Source organism: Pteropus vampyrus, unplaced genomic scaffold, assembly GCF_000151845.1.
Source record: "Pteropus vampyrus isolate Shadow unplaced genomic scaffold, Pvam_2.0 Scaffold134, whole genome shotgun sequence".
Lineage (NCBI taxonomy): Eukaryota > Metazoa > Chordata > Mammalia > Chiroptera > Pteropodidae > Pteropus > Pteropus vampyrus.
In genome coordinates, this window is record NW_011888915.1 from 4,828,363 (window position 1) to 4,848,455 (window position 20,093).

General features: G+C 43.4%; 1 protein-coding gene across 2 annotated transcripts in view; it reads right to left on the minus strand.

Annotated features, from left to right (window-relative positions):
- Window positions 1–20,093, minus strand: part of DPYSL3 (dihydropyrimidinase like 3) — a 113,470-nt gene that overhangs the window by 53,266 nt on the left and 40,111 nt on the right. Inside the window, exon 1 of one of the 2 annotated variants that reach the window (XM_011367490.2) lies at window positions 11,785–11,947. The exons of the other annotated variant lie outside the window; for it this stretch is intronic. Coding sequence (XP_011365792.1) covers window positions 11,785–11,823 — 39 coding nt within the window. The 5' untranslated portion in view covers window positions 11,824–11,947. Of the gene's footprint in view, window positions 1–11,784; window positions 11,948–20,093 lie in introns of those variants that run through there. 2 annotated transcript variants of the gene reach the window in all.

Sequence of the window (20,093 nt, forward strand, 5' to 3'; positions counted from 1 at the left end):
AGTGGGGTTAAGAATGTGGGCTCTGGCTCAGTTTGGATTTTGGTTCCACCAGTTAAGCCTTGTGTGATCTTAGGCAAATTTCCTGATCTAAGTATCCTCATCAATAAAATGGAAAGATCTAGCTGGAAATCCATCTACCTAATTGAGTTGTCATGAGGATTACATGAGGTAATGGATAAAAAGCACTTAATACCAGATATAATAAATGTTAATTCTTATTATTAATTATTAAACTAATTTTCCTTATATGTTCTAGATTAGATGTTCCTGTGAGAAGCATTACATTGACAGGTTCAGAGCAAATGGTCAATAAATACTTATTTATTCAATCAAAAAACAGCAAAACGCTGTTATTATACCCGATTATATTACATGACATATGTAGTACTTCAAATGTTTTCTGATCTAAAGTTGTAATTCCACAAATATATTTTAATTCATTTTCCTTCTCCTACAGATGTTCATTTTAAAAGGATCTAGTGATTATTATTAGACATAGATTACTGCGGCTATAAAGTATACAATTTACAGTGATGAGCTAGGTAAAATGAGCTTCAAGTTTAACTGTCCACACTTCTCAAACTAAAGAACAAATCTTAGATAAAAGCTAATCACAGAAATAGCTCCAAATATAAGCCCAGAGAAAACTGTGATAGGGTCAAGGACTGAAAATCTTTGAGAAAACACACACACACACGAATAAAATGGCCAGCCTTGATAGGGAAAGAAAAAAGTACTACAGGCTGCTCCTTAACCAAACTTTCTAAAAGGCAGAGTTTGCTGTACAGATGTAGACTGGCTTATCTAATTACTGCTGATAACTCTAGTGTCTTGTGGTTTCTGTGCAAAAGCAGAAAGAGGCCTCAATTAAGATCTGTTAGATCCTGGTTCAAAAAGTCATGGTGACGATTTTCTGTTTGAAAGAAAACAGGTCTCTACTAATTTTTTTAAATCATTTGCAGTAAGAGAAATGCTTACAAGCAACAAGTACTGCTTACAAGCAACAAGTACCCAGGTAGGCCCCTGAAACAGGCTGAGAATGAGGTCAGATGCTGAATTTGGAAAAGGAATAGAGGTCTGGGAAGAAAGAAGTAAAAATGATGGGTAGCCACCTAGGCACCAGGTTACAGTTAACTCTGCTTGTTCTGTGAAAGGGCTCTCAAGTTTCTCTTGGCCCAGTGATCCTGTGCCGGTTTCTTAGTTGGGCCTTATCTCTGAAAAGTTAATATTCTAGAAAGCTGTCAGCAAAAAGGAGGATGGCATAGGAGCACAAATGCATGTAGGCTGTGATCATCTCCTTTGAAATTATTCCTGCAAAGTAAGTGTTAAAGGTATCCATTCAATCAACAAATAGTTACAGAGGGCTTAATCTGTGCCGGCCAAAGACTAAGCATTGGAGATTCAGTGGTAACAAAATAAAAACTATCCCTATCTCATGGAGTGTCTGTGGCATTATTTGCCCTTTGGGCTGGGTTATTTCTATTGGATGTCCGCCATCACATTTAAAATATTGGCAAGAGCAATACAAAAGAGCTTGGCGAGCATATACAGACGCAGAGCTGTATTCTGTTGGTTTGCTTGTTTGTTTGACCAGTCTAGATTTGCGGCAATTGTCACCTTTGTGCCCTTCCTTATCGAGTGTAGCCTTATTCAGAAGAGACACTGTATGTGCCAGCAAATGAATCTTGATCATTTTCATAATACTCATTTGAATTAATATTAAAGCTTTGCTAAGGAAAGGACCTATCTGCCATCGTTATTACATTTCTCACCTGCACAGTCTATTAACCAAGTCCACTGTCTGAATTAGGCTGGGATTTTGTGGGTAAAAAGCAACCAAAGACCCTTATATCCAACATCGATATTGGCTGGTCCCACTGATCATAAGCCAACAACCGTCGGCTCTCATCTATTTTCTCACTTCCCTCGTGGAAAGGGCTTAGAGCTCCTCTCTGTGGATTTGGAACCAAGTGAGGAGGGGCTGACCATGATCTCGGGAGAAAATAGAGGACAAAATAAAGGCTCCCAAGGTCATTTGCACTGGCACGGCCTTTGGGGATCATCCAGTTCAATGCCCTCGTTTGACTGATGCAGAATCTGAGAAGGATAATAAGGGTTTGCCCAGAGTCGCACGTAAATTAGAGGCAAGGGCAGGCCTGAACCACAATGTGCTGACTCTCCATTCAGGGTTCTCTTCCTTTCCCTCCATCATAAAACATCAGGGCTCCTTTGCCCTACTAGTCAGAGAAACTCCTCTCTTAAAAAGTAAAATCTTATTTTATCCTTCTTATCTCATTGTCTAGTGTTTCCACAGGGGAAATAAAAAGACTGATTAAGCGATGAGAAATGTGTCTTTGAATTCCAGATGTCCCAGTGAGGTTCCTAGACCATTCTAGAGGGGAGCTCCCCCATCTGGCCCAGAGTGCTGGGTGTGTCCTGGGTTTCTCTGCCTGGCTGAATGGGAACAGGGAACCTGGCTCCTTCTACATCAAGGAAGAGGAGAGGGACAGACAGTAAGAAGGGGCCTTGAGCCTGGGTCCGCACTTATGCAAGGCAGAAAAATGGCATCTGCTTTTCGGCCATGCTTTTCCATCCTTTTCCACTCATACATGCCCCTGGGCAAAAGCCAGAAGCTAACTCAGACGGCTGGCAGAGCGGCGCATGAACCGCGGTTAGGAAGGTGTGCACTCAGCTGCTGTTCCAGTGGCGATGTGATAGGCCTGGCCAGACCATCCCAGCTCCTTCCAGCCTGCGAACACTGACCTACATTTGTGAGCTAACAGGTGTGGACAGATGGAGGTGATGGGAGGTGAAGATAGTCCCCTGTGGACATGGAATTATTGCTTTCCTGCTTGAGAAACTAACTCACCTCTGGAGGGATCGATGCCAGGCTCTTGCTTTTCAGCTGTGTGACTTTAGTATTTATTCAATCAAAAAACAGCAAAACGCTGTTATTATACCCGATTATATTACATGACATATGTAGTACTTCAAATGTTTTCTGATCTAAAGTTGTAATTCCACAAATATATTTTAATTCATTTTCCTTCTCCTACAGATGTTCATTTTAAAAGGATCTAGTGATTATTATTAGACATAGATTACTGCGGCTATAAAGTATACAATTTACAGTGATGAGCTAGGTAAAATGCGCTTCAAGTTTAACTGTCCACACTCCTCAAACTAAAGAACAAATCTTAGATAAAAGCTAATCACAGGAATAGCTCCAAATATAAGCCCAGAGAAAACTGTGATAGGGTGAAGGACTGAAAATCTTTGAGAAAACACACACGCAAGAATAAAATGCCCAGCCTTGATAGGGAAAGAAAAAAGTACTACAGGCTGCTCCTTAACCAAACTTTCTAAAAGGCAGAGTTTGCTGTACAGATGTAGACTGGCTTATCTAATTACTGCTGATAACTCTAGTGTCTTGTGGTTTCTGTGCAAAAGCAGAAAGAGGCCTCAATTAAGATCTGTTAGATCCTGGTTCAAAAAGTCATGGTGATGATTTTCTGTTTGAAAGAAAACAGGTCTCTACTAATTTTTTTAAATCATTTGCAGTAAGAGAAATGATGGTTCTGCTTACAAGCAACAAGTACCCAGGTAGGCCCCTGAAACAGGCTGAGAATGAGGTCAGATGCTGAATTTGGAAAAGGAATAGAGGTCTGGGAAGAAAGAAGTAAAAATGGTGGGTAGCCACCTAGGCACCAGGTTACAGTTAACTCTGCTTGTTCTGTGAAAGGGCTCTCAAGTTTCTCTTGGCCCAGTGATCCTGTGCCGGTTTCTTAGTTGGGCCTTATCTCTGAAAAGTTAATATTCTAGAAAGCTGTCAGCAAAAAGGAGGATGGCATAGGAGCACAAATGCATGTAGGCTGTGATCATCTCCTTTGAAATTATTCCTGCAAAGTAAGTGTTAAAGGTATCCATTCAATCAACAAATAGTTACAGAGGGCTTAATCTGTGCCGGCCAAAGACTAAGCATTGGAGATTCAGTGGTAACAAAATAAAAACTATCCCTATCTCATGGAGTGTCTGTGGCATTATTTGCCCTTTGGGCTGGGTTATTTCTATTGGATGTCCGCCATCACATTTAAAATATTGGCAAGAGCAATACAAAAGAGCTTGGCGAGCATATACAGACGCAGAGCTGTATTCTGTTGGTTTGCTTGTTTGTTTGACCAGTCTAGATTTGCGGCAATTGTCACCTTTGTGCCCTTCCTTATCGAGTGTAGCCTTATTCAGAAGAGACACTGTATGTGCCAGCAAATGAATCTTGATCATTTTCATAATACTCATTTGAATTAATATTAAAGCTTTGCTAAGGAAAGGACCTATCTGCCATCGTTATTACATTTCTCACCTGCACAGTCTATTAACCAAGTCCACTGTCTGAATTAGGCTGGGATTTTGTGGGTAAAAAGCAACCAAAGACCCTTATATCCAACATCGATATTGGCTGGTCCCACTGATCATAAGCCAACAACCGTCGGCTCTCATCTATTTTCTCACTTCCCTCGTGGAAAGGGCTTAGAGCTCCTCTCTGTGGATTTGGAACCAAGTGAGGAGGGGCTGACCATGATCTCGGGAGAAAATAGAGGACAAAATAAAGGCTCCCAAGGTCATTTGCACTGGCACGGCCTTTGGGGATCATCCAGTTCAATGCCCTCGTTTGACTGATGCAGAATCTGAGAAGGATAATAAGGGTTTGCCCAGAGTCGCACGTAAATTAGAGGCAAGGGCAGGCCTGAACCACAATGTGCTGACTCTCCATTCAGGGTTCTCTTCCTTTCCCTCCATCATAAAACATCAGGGCTCCTTTGCCCTACTAGTCAGAGAAACTCCTCTCTTAAAAAGTAAAATCTTATTTTATCCTTCTTATCTCATTGTCTAGTGTTTCCACAGGGGAAATAAAAAGACTGATTAAGCGATGAGAAATGTGTCTTTGAATTCCAGATGTCCCAGTGAGGTTCCTAGACCATTCTAGAGGGGAGCTCCCCCATCTGGCCCAGAGTGCTGGGTGTGTCCTGGGTTTCTCTGCCTGGCTGAATGGGAACAGGGAACCTGGCTCCTTCTACATCAAGGAAGAGGAGAGGGACAGACAGTAAGAAGGGGCCTTGAGCCTGGGTCTGCACTTATGCAAGGCAGAAAAATGGCATCTGCTTTTCGGCCATGCTTTTCCATCCTTTTCCACTCATACATGCCCCTGGGCAAAAGCCAGAAGCTAACTCAGACGGCTGGCAGAGCGGCGCATGAACCGCGGTTAGGAAGGTGTGCACTCAGCTGCTGTTCCAGTGGCGATGTGATAGGCCTGGCCAGACCATCCCAGCTCCTTCCAGCCTGCGAACACTGACCTACATTTGTGAGCTAACAGGTGTGGACAGATGGAGGTGATGGGAGGTGAAGATAGTCCCCTGTGGACATGGAATTATTGCTTTCCTGCTTGAGAAACTAACTCACCTCTGGAGAGATCGATGCCAGGCTCTTGCTTTTCAGCTGTGTGACTTTAGTCAAGTTACTTAAACTCTCTGAGCCTCTATCCAGAACACAACATGATGGCTACTAAATCTAGCTACAGGTGAGGTTGTCTGTTAAGTGAGATAATCCATGTAGTTTGTGCTAAGGTGCTCAATAAATGGTAACTATATTAATAATAAGCCCACTATACTTAGTCCCATCTTTTTAACCACTGTGTTCTCCACAATCTAATTAACATGATAAACATTCCTCAAGAGCAGTAGTTTTTATACTGGACTCCACATAAAGACCAGGGCCAAAAGAAGAGGCCAAGTTGAGGGACGCATCCTAGTCCACCAAACTATGTTGGGGGGAGGAGCTTCTAGTGCTTATATTGAAATAGACACATACAGAGTTTGATGAGAGAAGGATGTTGCAGTGGAAGAGTCTGAAAGAGGAGCCTATCTCTCTGGGTTGTCCAGGGTCTTTCAAACTTGTTTTCTACTGGCCTACAGAAAATGGGGGGAAAGGAAAGGGGAGCATCGATCGGAAGTGAGAGTAACCAGGGAACAGTTCAGGCCTGCTGTTAGCATCCATCCCCGGAAGTGATGACACATTCAAATTCCCAGTCCTACTATTGTAAACACTTCGCAGTTCTTCAAATATAATAAGCGGACATAAATAGTGCTATGAAATGCATCGATACATAAAGAACAGAGGGCTCTTTGGGATATGAAGAGATTTTTTTGTTCTTTTTCGAATTCAATTTTACTTTTGTCCAACTGAGGAGAAAGGGCAGAGAAAAAAGCCACTGAAGAGGGAGTTGAGAAGAAACTGCTAGAAAGCGTATTCATAACCGGTGTCACTCTAGGCCAGAGGCCGATTAGGACTGAAAACAATATAGTTCAACTATGAGAAGTGTCCTTTAGGCTCGGGGAGAGTCTTCTATCTCAAAGTCCAGAGGCAGTCTAATGGCCTCTATTAGATTGTCACAAATGAATGACAAGCATTAATCTGAGGAACAGTATAACGTAACTAAAGCAGGGAAAAAATTAGTTTTTATAGAACGTTGTTTTTATTTGTTTTGAAAACTTGTATTTAAAAAATAGTTTCCTAAGTAGTCTCTCTCTACCCCTGACCTGTCAAGTCTTCCTTTATTAATTTCCATATTCCAAAGTAGTTGAGATTTTATAAATAAATCAGTGTTTACTCTCTTGAATCCATCCAGGGTTCACAGACCACTTTCACAGTCACCACCTCATTTGAGACTTTCCACAGCCCAGTGACACCGGTGGGATCGATTTTTATTTATAAACTGACAGTTCTACCACAGAGACTTGAAGTCTCTCAGGAAATCTGTTTCTCCAGAATTCCCCCAAGTGCCCAGCTGGCACTGCCTCAGTTACTAATAGTCTGAGGTCTTTATTCACCTAAAGTGTTTTGCTGGCATTTGAGAAAGAGAAATAACCTGGCTGAAAATCACCACATATCTGTTCAAAATACAAAGTAACAGATAAACACTCCAGGCAGGGCCCAGGCTGAGATCCCCACAATCAGATATCTAAGATGCTTTTCATTCCTACGTCTGATAGTTTTCCTGTCTTTTACACTGGAATTTCCCTTCCTAGATGCCTTACATGGATAGAGCTGGCTTTGGGTGACTTCTTTCAGTCTCCCGAACTCCAGTCATCCATCTTATTCCTCATTCTTGCTCCCAAAGTGACATCTATCAAAGTAAGAGGAAGTCTGAGCTCCACGGTTTGAGTTGCACTTGTCCCTTACTCAGGTTCTAGTCTATTTCTAGGTCCTCAACTCAACTGCTGCAGAGATCTGCAGTTGAGTTGAGGACCTAGAAATAGACAGTTTGAAAGGCCCCCTCCACGTCCCCTCCAAAAAAGAATTCCCATGGCACCCACAACACTCACAATCACACCTTCAGGGGAGATCACAGCATCCTGACCACCGCCCTAGACCAAACTGCCCAGGCTGTGTTCCTGAGGACTGGCAATTCCCGAACATCTCACGCGAACACCTCCAGTGCAGTGGAAATGCATCATCTGCCAGACAGTATTTACGGAAATCCAGTTATTGTTTGCAAAAAGCCAGTTCCCTGTGATGTGTCCCCTAGAAGGAATTCTAGAGCTCTCGATCCATACCTTTCAAAATCACCGGGCAAGTGCCTCTGGGAGGTAGAAAGGCTGTACCGGGGCAGCTGACACTGTGAAGTCAGACAAGACCTGGGATTAATTTCCAGCTCTGCTCCAAAATTCTCACTGCGTAACCCTGGATAACTGACTTTGCCCAGCTGTGTTTCAATTTCTTTAACTGTGAAATGGGTTTCTGCAGAGACTCTGATAAGGGAGTGCATATAAAGCCCTGGAAACAAAGTGTTAGATCCCTACCCACTCCTGGGGTCAGCTTCAAGGTCAACGTCAAGGTGCAACTTTTGTTAGAGAAAATCAATGACTGGAAGTATCCAAACTTTCTACCTGTAGCACTGATATGGTAGCTACCATCCCTAAAATTGGTATTTATATTTATTTACTATAAAAGTAAGAGGGACTGTGTTATGGAATTTGTTGATAGTGGCAGGAAAAATATGTTTCACGGGTCCTCCCAGGAGTAGAGAAAATCTTGAGTATTTCCCCTAAACCAGCAGTCCCCAACCTTTTTGGTACCAGGGACCGGTGCTCCTATGAGAATCTAATGTCTGATCATCTGAAGTGGAGTTGAGGAGGCGATGCTAGCGCTGAAGAGCAGCTGCAAATACAGATGAAGCTTTGCTTGCTGGCCTGCCACTCACCTCCTGCTGTGTGGCTGGTTCTTAATGGGCAGGGGACCAGGGCTGAGGACTTCTGCTCTAAACCATCTGCTCTACAAACACCAAGTAGTAATGATGGTAGAAGCAGAGACACCACGAGGAGTGTGGAGGTGAGGGACATGCATTTTGATTTCAGCCAGATGTGTAGGTTTAGGTCCTGCCTCTAATATTATAGCTCTGACCTAGGGCAAATGCATTTGATTTTCAGGTTTTTTTTTTTTTTTAATCTATAAAGTAGGGATAACTCTAGTACCTCTCAGTGTTGATTCAAGGATGAAAAGAGATAACTCATCTAATAAACACTCAATAGGTGTGAGCTATTCTTATTAGGAACAATTTTTCATTCATTTTTTGATTTACCTGATCATCGTTAGGCATCTATGTGCTAAGCACTGTGTCAGTGAGTAGAGACAGGTAAATGACAATACAAGGTTCCTGCTCTGATCTGCTAGACCACTCCAAACTGCCAGTCTGACACTTAGAAACAAGAACTGGTGTTGAAGTAGAATATACAGGTCATACATGTAGTTGCCCTCAGAAGACACGGTGACATCTGAGGCCTGAGCTACTCACAGAGAAAGGCCCAGTCAATTTTACCAGGGAGAGAGAAACCACCTCACCTACACTTCCAGCAAATCAATAAACACAGGATAGTAAGAAGGCATTAATCTCAGGAGGGCAGCAAAAACAGGTAGAAGGACAGACAACAAACAAACAAAACCTTACTGTGGCCCCCAAAATTGTGGCCGGGGGTGGTGCTTGGGAAGGTAAAGAGTATCAAGCCAAGAAAGAATGCCCCCATCTGTCTTCAGATTATGGTGACATTTTAGCTACTGGGTGGGGCAGCCTTCACAGAAAGGAATATGGAGAGGATAGTAAACTCAATTCAAATTCCATAATCTTACTATGAAAAAATGTACTAGAACTGACAGGGGATATATGTTATATTTAGAACTTCAATAATATTTTCCGTATATCTATATCCATGTCCATATTTTTATGTTATCTAGGAAGATAAATATCTAACCTTTATAGTAGATAGATAACCAAAATCACCTTTAGACATGCAAATGTACAAAAGTATTTTATTCTGAAATAGAATCCTACTTCATAGAAATACAAACACAAAGCACAAAAAAATCTACAAATGGATTCCTTGCTCCCAAAGACCAGCATCCCCTACCCCTCTTCTGCTACCTCCCCTACCCCACACCCTTTTCAACAATGAATACCAGGCAGCCTGGCTTGAAGAAATTCACAACCACTGTACATTCCTGTCACAGCTGCTAGAGACACAGCCCCAGCTTCAAGCAGAGGCTGCTATGCAGCACCACGCCCCACGCGCAGAGAGAAAGGATGGAAGCCGCGCTGAAAATGAAGGATGCACCCCAGGGAAGAGCATCCAAACAGGAACAAAAGGGAACCCCTTGCAAACCTGGCCCTGGGATTAGGGCACAGCCACATATATTGGGGCTTCTAAGGCAAGTAAGTTATCAGGGCTAAATGTCTGTTTCTTTCCTTAAAGGTGGCTTAAGTGATGCCTAGAAGAATGGGCGTGGCCCTCAATGCCATTTCACAGGCTAAATCCATAAGAAGAACCATTGCAATTTTCAGACTAGGAAGAAAAAAATAATCTGTTCTCTGCTTTGCCAAAAAGGAGAATTGGCAAATGAATGGTGGATGTAAAGCAAGTGACATATATGCACAACACACTTCCCGCATGTAATAACAGCATGAGAGCTAGGGTTCATCTCTCCTGAGTTAGGGAAATAAGTATAAAAATTGAGCTTTTGTCCAAATTGGCCTTCTTTTTTCTTATGATGACTTTCACAGCTCTTTGCAAAGACAATTGGCACTGAGAAAATACTGAGCATTGTAAATGACACACAATGTTTCTTCAATAATATGAAGTCAATGATATCAAGTAATGGTAAAGGAAAATGGACTATACCTGGCAAAAATAAAAATAAAAAAAAAATAAATAAATAAAAACAAAAAAGATCTCTACCTATCCCAACTCTTCCCCCGCTAAGGAGTATTTCTCCCCAGGGACCAGGTGGACAGCAGGTAGGGGTGGGGCACACTTGTGCAGAATGAAAAAGGTAGGATGCTGCAAGAGAAATAAACCACTTGGCAATCAGTGCACTAAAGGCAAGGAAAGCTTCCTCCTGCCTACAGAGGGGAAGGTCCTGCATGGCAATCACACACGGGGTGTTTCTGGCATAACCCAACAAGTGCAAACAGACTCATGGCCACAGCAAAACCTAACGGATCTGGGCAAATTAACTATGGAAGCAGGTACAGCTCTGCCCTTGGGCAGCTGCAGAGCCTCCCTAGGGGCCAGCTGATCGCTTCCTTTGTTCGCCTTGCAAAGATGGAGTAGCCACCCATTCCCTTTCTACACACTTACACGAAAACTACACGCACATCTCATTCACTATAGACAAAGCACAACTGCATTGCTTTGTGCTAAATTAACGACCGTTTGTGATTTTTTGTTGTTTTGCGCCCTTTTTTTTTTTTTTTTAATGCCCATCCCAGCCTGTCCTGTGTCCCTTGCATTCAGGGGCATCATTTCAGAGCATCCTGGAGGAATCCCGGCCCGGGGTGCGGTATTTTGCGCCGCGAGAGCGCTTTCTGGACACTGGTGTAGATGTGGCTTCTATACCTGATAAGGGCACATCCCCTCTCCACCCTGTCTAAGGCGCTCGCTCAGCGCATCTGATACTCGCCGGCCGCGGGTGGCTCTGTCTTGCACACAATGGCAGTTGGACACGGTATACACACAGCGTTTATCCGCGACCGCAAACTTAAACTCTGCTCTAAAAACTCAGCCTTTTCTTGGAATGAGGAGAAATGACATGAAAAATGTAAAATGCATTGTGAGCAAAAAAAAAAGTTGGTCGTTCCGCTACAACCACGTTAGCTGTCCAGTCCCGAAAATGACGCACTGAAATATATATCGGGGTGAAGGCAGGCAAGAAGGGGACAGGGTGAGGAAGGACAGTCCAGACACCCACCACCCTTGAGGCGCGGGCAGAGAGATGCGGATCTGGGAGAGAGATGCGGTCCGGATGCCAAGTACTCCTAGAGAAAGGTGTCATCTCTCCATACCCCACCTCACCAAGAGCAACCTCAAACAAAAAAGCACGCCTGGCCCCGGGCACACACCGACACTCCAGCGGGCGCGGGGATCGGGAGAGGACCCTGAGCCCCGCGTTCTTCGGGAACTACAGGGCGGTGGAAAAGGAGGCTGAATAATCCAAAATTCTCCGCGCCACTGTTTGGGTTTCCTCTTTGTTTTGTTTTCCCCAAACCCCAGGGTCGCTCTGTCTGGGTGGCGCCCGCCGCGCCGGCCGGACTGACCGCCGCTCTCCACCCCCCGGACCTGGGTCCCTGTCCCTCCCCGGGGACCCGACCAGGGAAGCCGGCGGGGATCCGAGGCGCCCCGCCCGCGGTGCAGCGGGATGGAGAGAGGGAGGGAGGCAGGCGGCGGCGCTGAGACTCACCGTGATCCGCGGGATGTTCTTCTTGCCTTGGTAGGACATGGTGGTGGCGGTGGCTGCAGCGGCGGCGTCCCTCCCTCCTTCTGCTCCCGCTCGCCCGCGACTTCCTCAGCGCACAGCGCCCCGAGATCAGGTGGAGCGAATGGTGCGCTGGCCGCGGCCGCCGCCTCCCCTCGCCTCCGCCCCCCTCCTGGGCTCCCGCGGTGGCTGCCAGAGACAATAGTAAATCTCCCTGGTCCCCCTTTCACCCCCGACCCCCCCGCCACACACACCCTCCTCCACTCGCGTTCACGCCGGGCTTTTTTTTTTTTTTTCTTTTGCGGTGCCAGCTGAGCCCCGTAAGACAAGAATGGCTGATCCGCGACTCCTCCCCCTTCTGTCTTATCCCTATTGATTTTCCTTTTAGCATCTGCCTCACCCACTTTTTCTTTTTCTTTCTTTCTTTTTCTTTTTCTTTTCTTTTTTTTTTTTTTTGGTGACTGTGAGTGCTGCGGAGCCAGGCCCCTCCACAACCACCAGGGGGCGCGAGGGACTTTTCGGGGTGGGGATGCTGCAGTCCCAGTGCAGGAAGAGAAGCTCTAGCATTGCCCTCCCGGCCTCGTGGGCCAAGCCCGGGAAAACGCCAACGCCTCCCACCAGACCCTGCAGGGTCCGATTTCCCTTCTCACCACCCTCATTTTAGAAAGGTGACGGCTCCGGACGTCCCTCCCGGAACCCACCCTCCTCCCTTCTCCGCCATCGCGCGGGCTGGATGGGGCGGCCGCTGCCTTTGTTACAGCCAAGGGCTGGGCGCCACCTCTGCTGGTCGCTGGGTGTGCAGACAGCCAGCGCAATCCCATAAAAAGCTGAGAATTGGTCAGACTGTGCAGCCTTGCCAGCCCGCTTCTATCCGGAGACCATAAAAATACGTATCAGAAAATGTAAAGCGGCCACTCACTCTTGGAGAGCTGCGAGGGGCACCGTGTCCGTTAATATCAACCATTCTCTGAATTTAAAAAATAGGCTCAAAATAATATGTTTAAAAAAACTGCACTGCCTGGCTCTCAGAATAAAAAAAAAAAAAAAAGGGCATTGATGCTGCTCTGTGCTAAAGAGTAGAAAACACCTGTGCGGGGAGGCAGACACCCCGGCACGTTCCTGGTGTGCAGCCATGGATTTTGAGTCAACCATGTGTGCTGCTCACAATCCCGAGTTTACTTCAGGCAGGGCTGATAGACAAATGTCAGTATGCCATTAGAAGCAAAAACATGCCCATTTCAGCACTGGAATATATTGTTCTTTAGCTACTCGCTCAAATTGAAACGCCAAGAGAGGCAAATTTGGAGGGGGTACCGTGACTGGTGGCTAAGAGGTGCTCCCAGTGGGGAGCTTCCTCAACTCTCCACAAAAGGAATCCTAACCATAACATTTAAATAACAACGGTGGTTTACAATGCCAAGACTACAAAATCCCCTCCTCCCATCCCCACTCAAATGTGGATCCCAACGCCTTACAAAATAGTTCTGCAGACATCACTAAGCATGACTAGGTTTGTGCTAGGGATCTTGAATTGAATTCACGTTTTTGTAAAGCAAGTACACTGACCACACTTTTGGACATCTCTTCCTTAAATTGAAGGCTTACTTTGCAATACAGAAGCTATACAAAGCATCCACAGAAAAAGGGTACAGAATGCTTCAGCTTGGGTTTTCCAGAAACTTGAAATGAACCAGCCTGGTCCCATAATCAAAGGGGAGACTAAGTCCCCTGAAACACCCTCTGCTTGAGTTAATCCAAGCTTCTGGTTATTTATGGATAACGGGACTGAATGCAGTCCTCACAGGGAAAGCCCACAGCACCCTCTACTTCACTTCTGCAATACTCTGGCTAGCAGGATCAATACCAGGCAAAGGTTACCTCTCTGAACTCTTTTGCAAAGCACAGGGGGAAAAAAAAGAAAGAAATGACTGAATCCAAAGGCACACCCTAAACATTTTGCTTTGTTCTTAATGCTCAAGTGCTGAGACCACTAGCCAAGAGTTGTGAAATTACAAAGCATTCTGGGGATTGGCATGCAAATAAGCAGGATTATATTTAGAACAGAGTAAAAGAGAATTAACTACTAGGAAACCCTGCAGAGCGGTCTCTGAATCTTTTCCATAGGTTTTACTGCCCCCAACTTGTTTGAAGGGATCTTGCTAGTTCTTCTTAAGATAAACAAAAATATGTAGGGGACATTTACACTCCTAAAGAAATGCCAGTGCTCCCCCAACCCCCGCCCCGCCGCCCCCAATTTCCTGGATTTCTTTGCCTGTCTTGCATCTTAATTTATCTCCTCTGTTTCTGTCATTATAATCCAGAACACTCTCTACTAAAGAGATTTATACCATATTTTTGGTCACTTGGTTGTGGGGGGGGGGCGGTTCGAATTACGAAACTTCATTAAACTCTTTGAAGTCAGGTTTGCCTGTGAGAGGCCATGCAGAATAGGACCTGTGATGTGTTTCTCGGTTCAGACTGCTGTGACAAGCCATGCACAAGAATGCACAATAACCAGCTAATCGGTTCAAGCAACGTACAAAAAACATTGTTTTTTCCCTCTTTCATTCCCTTCAATCATCTTTCTCTTCCTTAAAGCAACATCAAGTATATAAGATGAATTTGAAGGAAAAAGCCTTCCTTGGCTGTGCCTTTCTTATTCAAGGAGCAAAAAGAAAGGCGGCCATCAACACAAGATGCCTCTATGTCTGGCCAAGAGGGTGAGGCGTACAAGCAGCATGGATGTTTTCCACAGTAGAATGACTCTGAATGGTTTTCCTTGGATACACAGCAGCACTTGGCTTTAGGTATCTCAGGAAACTATGAGAGAGGGAGAGGGAGACACAAAGAGACGTAATTTATGGTTGCAGAGAAACTTAACTTTGGCCACCAAATCTATCACATCTAGACACTTCCACACCTGAATCAAGGCTACATTATTCTAGTTGCTCACTCCAAAGCTTTGGCATCATCCAAACTTCTTCCATCCAATCCAATTTGCACTGCATATTTAATGTGTCAGGAAATGTTATTGATTCTGTCTTTTGAATATATCCAGACTATGGTCTCTTTTCTCTATCTACAAAGCTGCTGTCTTTGTCTAGCCACTATCAGCTATCCCCAGACTACAGTAGTAACCTCCTAACTGGGCTCCTTTCTTCACCATCATTCCTTCATTTATTTATTCATTCATTCATTCATTCTCATAATTTCACACAATACTTACCTTGTACTTATGCTTACTCTATGCTACTATTTTTCTAGGTACTAGTGTTCTAGAGGTGAGTAATAATAATAATAATATTCCAGATCTCACAGAGTTGACTTTATACCTTTGTCAAGAGACTACCACCTATCATTTTTTAGCCCCCTTCTGTGTTTTATCTCTCTTCATGGTAATTTTTACCACATAACATATTAATTTATTATTGAGTATTGTCTTCCTTCCTATCACTAGAATATAAGCTCCTTGAGGGAAGAAATATGTCTGTTTTAATAACTTTTATGTCCTAATTGTGTGAAATGGGGCCTTGCCCATAGAAATTGATCAATAATTATTAGATGAATGACTGTAAGAATGTTTAAAATTGTGTCTGAAGAAAGAATAAAAAGATGGAGTAAAACCCTTCCTGTAATTAAAGAATGTGCGGTTAGAATCTAGATTTAAGAATATTTTCGCTTCTGTAAGTCTTCTTAGAGTTTCCCGATTCTCGATTTCAAAGCAGTTGAATTCAAGATGGTGAGGAATCACTTTGCTAATATGATATAGACGTGAAATTCCAAGGCAACACATGGACCAAACAACAGTTCAGTAGAATAGATTTGGTACTTAAGCAATGATTAGAAAACTGAGGCTTTGAAAGGAACTGCCATCAAAGTGTATGAGAAGATCGAGAGCCTTGTGTTAAAAAATTTCTCAAAGAAAAAAAAAAGAAAAAAAGAAAAGAAAAAGAAAATTGATACTGAGTTCAGAGGGAAAAGTATGGACTAGAACCTAGAGTGGTGGACTGTTTTAAGGATCTGGACTCAGGGGTAGAGGGACCTCAGTCCATATTATAAATCATGCACTTTCTATTTCTGTGACCTTTAGCAGTTTACTTCGACCTTCTGAGCTTTGGTTTCCTCATCTCTAAAATGAGCATCTTATTAGCCACCTTATAATGTTCTTGTCATGATTTATTAAGTCATTCAACTAATATTTATTGAGTACTTACTTTAGATACCTGGGCATTAGGTATACAAATATCTGAATAAAATAGACAAAATCCCTGACCCCTTGAAGCTTCTGTTCTAGGGAAAAATCAAGAGTCAAAAATTGAAATATATAGTGTTTAAAATGATGGCAAATGCATTGAGGATTAAAAAAGAGATGGGCAGGTAAAAATCATTCTCGTGTCTTATGGATGGTATGGGACTTTACATACAGAGGTCGCAGAAGGCAAGGTGAGAAGGCGGTGACGGTGGAAGCAGTGAGAAATATTTAGATATTGGATATATTTCAAGGTAAAGCCAACAGTATTTGCTGATGAAGTTGACGGGGGTGTGAGAGAAAGGGAAATCAAGGTTTACACTAAACCTGAGCAGCTCGAAAGATGAAGGTGCGGTGGGGAAACCTGTATGAGAAACGGGATTTGGGAGAAACATCAGGAGTACATTTGTGGACATTTCTGTTAAACATCCAAGTAAAATGTTGAACAGGCAGATAGATATTCGAGATTAGAAATCCAAGGGAAGAGCTGGGACGGAGAGACAAGTTTGGGAGTTGTCAGCCTCTAGATATTATTTAAAGTAACAATGCTGGATGAGATGAGCAAAGGAGTGTAGAAAAAGAAGAAATCTGAGGAAAGTAAGCATCCTGAGGGGAAATGAGCAACCAAGAAAAGAAGCAGAAAGAGAGTGGTCAATGAGGCAGAGGGAACACCGTGCAGGTATTGTGTTCTGACGGTCAAGAAACAGAATTATTTCAAAGCAGAGAATGTGTTCACTTAACTGCCGTTCAAAAGTCAAGGAAGATGAGAGCTGAGCATTAATAAGCACATGGAAACACTGGTTACTGAGGACCTTGACCAGAGCACCCATAAAATAAATATCTTGATACCCATCTCATGATGTTTTCTTTTTTTGTGAGCATGTATTAAATTGTTCAAGTAATATTTACTGAGTCCCTCCTATGTGTGTACGTGTTTTAATAAAGTTGTGGGGTGGAAATCCAAGTGGAAACTGAAGGCATCTAAGATAGGCAACTCTTTCGAGGGACTTTAGTGCAAATGGGACAGGGAAATGGAGCCATAACTAGCAGAGAAAGTGGAATCTCATATAAGAGAAGTAGTGTCATGGTTGTACGCCAATGGGGCTACCTCGGTTAGGAGAGGAAACTTCACGGTGCAGGAGAGAAATGGAACAACTGCTCTATCATTCTTGAATAGGCAACGCAGGTGACATCTAGTGTTCAAATGCAGGGCTTGCCCCTTAGCAAAGAGCAATGATGGTTTCTTCATAATAACTAAAGGAAAGAGTACATTGGCACAAAGACAGGTAACTAGGTAAATTTCAAGGAGGGAGTTTTTAGAAGTTCTCTTCGCGACTGTGTCTATTTTCTCTGCCATCAGCTAAGATAGTCTGGGAGAAGGTATCGGAAGTTAATGGGGAGAGGAGTTGCTATGAAATCAGTTTCTAGGAGAATAAAGGAACTAGGGAAATATGGTGTGATCAACTGGCAGCACTAAGGATTCCCTTCGTTTAGTGGCCATGAGTTTAAAGAAAGATCCATAAACATGTGGCTATTCCTCCAGCCATGTGCAGCTGTATAATGCAAGCGTGGAGTAGGTAGGGTGTACAGTTTAACAAGGGCTTTGCTGAGAAGGGAGAGAAAAATTCAAGGGAATTGAGGATGAAGCATGGGACCTAAGCTGGTTCAGAGAAAAAGGAGGGCACGTATAGTCTATAGGGGAAAAAGCACAGGGGACATATTGAAGATTAAATAAGATTATTCATGTAAAGCTCGCAGTACAAAGTAAATTAATTAGGTGGTGGCCATTCCATTACTTTTAATGTTCTTATTATTATTTGCTTAAGTCATTACGTCAAGGACTATATCTTATTTATCTTTGCAGTTTCCAGCGCTTTTATGATGCTTGGAATAGAGTAAAATCAATGGGATGGTGGGGGAAATGGAATTGAGTAGAAGGGAAAGTCAAGAATATTGTCTTCCTTTTAATTGCCAAAATATCTAAAATAAGTACTCAGCCATTTATACCGTTTTGACTATTAAGAATATTTTCCTTTTTAAAAACAAATTTATATTTTGCTATATTAACATGGGGAAACATTTCCCCCTGGTTCTGATTTGAAGAGTGGAAAAAAAAAATAGTCCCAAAATAAATACAGAAGAGTTCTAAATGCATAATACCACATACCAGGCCTTTGTGAACTTGTCTAGGAAATTTTAATGTGAATAAATACATAGTTAATCTCAGAACTGCCCATGAACCCATTCAGGTCTATTACTTTTACCTACAGTTCAAACACAACAATCTTAGTCATGTACTTCCATGTCACAGAATGAAAATCAAAGTGGTGATTAGTCTATTAATAGAAGTAACCTGATAAACAATTCTACCCTTGATATACATAAGCCAAAAAAGAAAAACAATATTATAGCCACAGAGAAATACTCCCATGGTCTTATCCCAAAATCAAACCTATACCAGCATGAGCAAGGGGTGCAAACCTCCTTTGCCCAGATGGAGTTTCTCATTCACTTCTTTAGAAGAGAATGATTCTGATGGCCTCTGGCATTCTCCATGAGCTTTGATGGCAATTTATTTCAAAGCCACAGGCAGTGCAAACAACCCTGCCATTTGATCCAATAAATCCTATAGGATTCGAGGTATCCGTGGTGAGAAAAGTCACCACGAAGAGGTTATGCAAGTCCCAATATGAATATCACAATTGGCTTCCCTAGGATTCTGGAACACGGGAATTATGTATGACTTGAAAAATAGGTCATTGAGTGGTACCGGAGCCTTGTAGAAATGGAAGGCAGGATCAGGGTCACAAAGTGGCCAGACAGCCAGAAATGCCCATCAAGAGCTAGGTTCTATCAGACCTAGCCAGTCATAAGATCAAGTCAGCCTAGCAGCAACTCATTGTAAACATCCAAGACTAGATCATGAAAAGGGCTAGAGGGCACAAGTTAACTACTTGAGCAGGTGGTCTAGTCTCCCACGTCACCCACCGCTACTGCTCCAGGAACTTTCTGTTAGCGTACATCTATGGTCCTTATGGTCAGCTGAGCCTGACTCGATTCACAAATAGGTTGGCTTGGCACACAAAGAAAAGTGAAAACAAACCATGGCCACGTGACAGTCCTACTCAGCGTGCTGTTGAAAGCATAGTGAGATCTCTTCCCAATGGCCATAGCTTCAGACAATGCACTTAGTCATTCATCTACTTTGGAAAGAAAAGTGGCTCGCGATTATATGTAGACTCCTCAGCAGAACTGAAGTATTCCTAGGCAGCTCTGCTGCCGAGGGGATAGATTAAAAGGTCAAGGAAAAGGAGGCCTTGGGTAGAAGTATACGGTGGACCGATGGCACTGGGCTTGAAGAGTGAAGATATGTTTTACATGTTAATGCCCTCCACAAAGCATCCATCACAGAGGAGGCAATAAACAATAAGGAAGACAAAATGACTCAGCCAGCTGACATCAGCCAAGCTCCATCATCAACCACCCTGATGTTGTCACGTGGATGGAGTAGAAACAGTGATAGGGATAGAGGCTATGCAGGGAACCAACACCTACTTACCAATGCTGACCCAGCAACTGGTGCTGTCAAACATCCACCCTGCAAGCAAGAGAGAGCAACACTGCCTCCCCAATATGGCCTCAGTCTACACTACTATTCAAGGGCTCAAGAAGTGTTTGATTCACTGACCTGGGATCTCACATAACATCAAATCAGATCACAAGGCCTGTTTAAGAGCAAATGAGATGCATGGAAGGTCACGTGACTATGGGATCCACAAGTTATATCAAATACCACATAACCCCAAAGCTGCCATCCTGAGCAATGAGAAACAGACTACGAAAGGCACAACTGAAGCACCAATTCAGAGAGGATTCCTTGAAAGGATAAGGCACCATCCTCCAGGATGCACTGGACATTTTAAAACAACGCCCTCTATATGGTGCAGTGTCCCAAAAGGAAGAATACACAGATCCAAGAACCAAAGAGAAGCAGGAGTGACTCTTTTTGTCTTCACTCCCAGGGACACAACTAGGAAATACATGC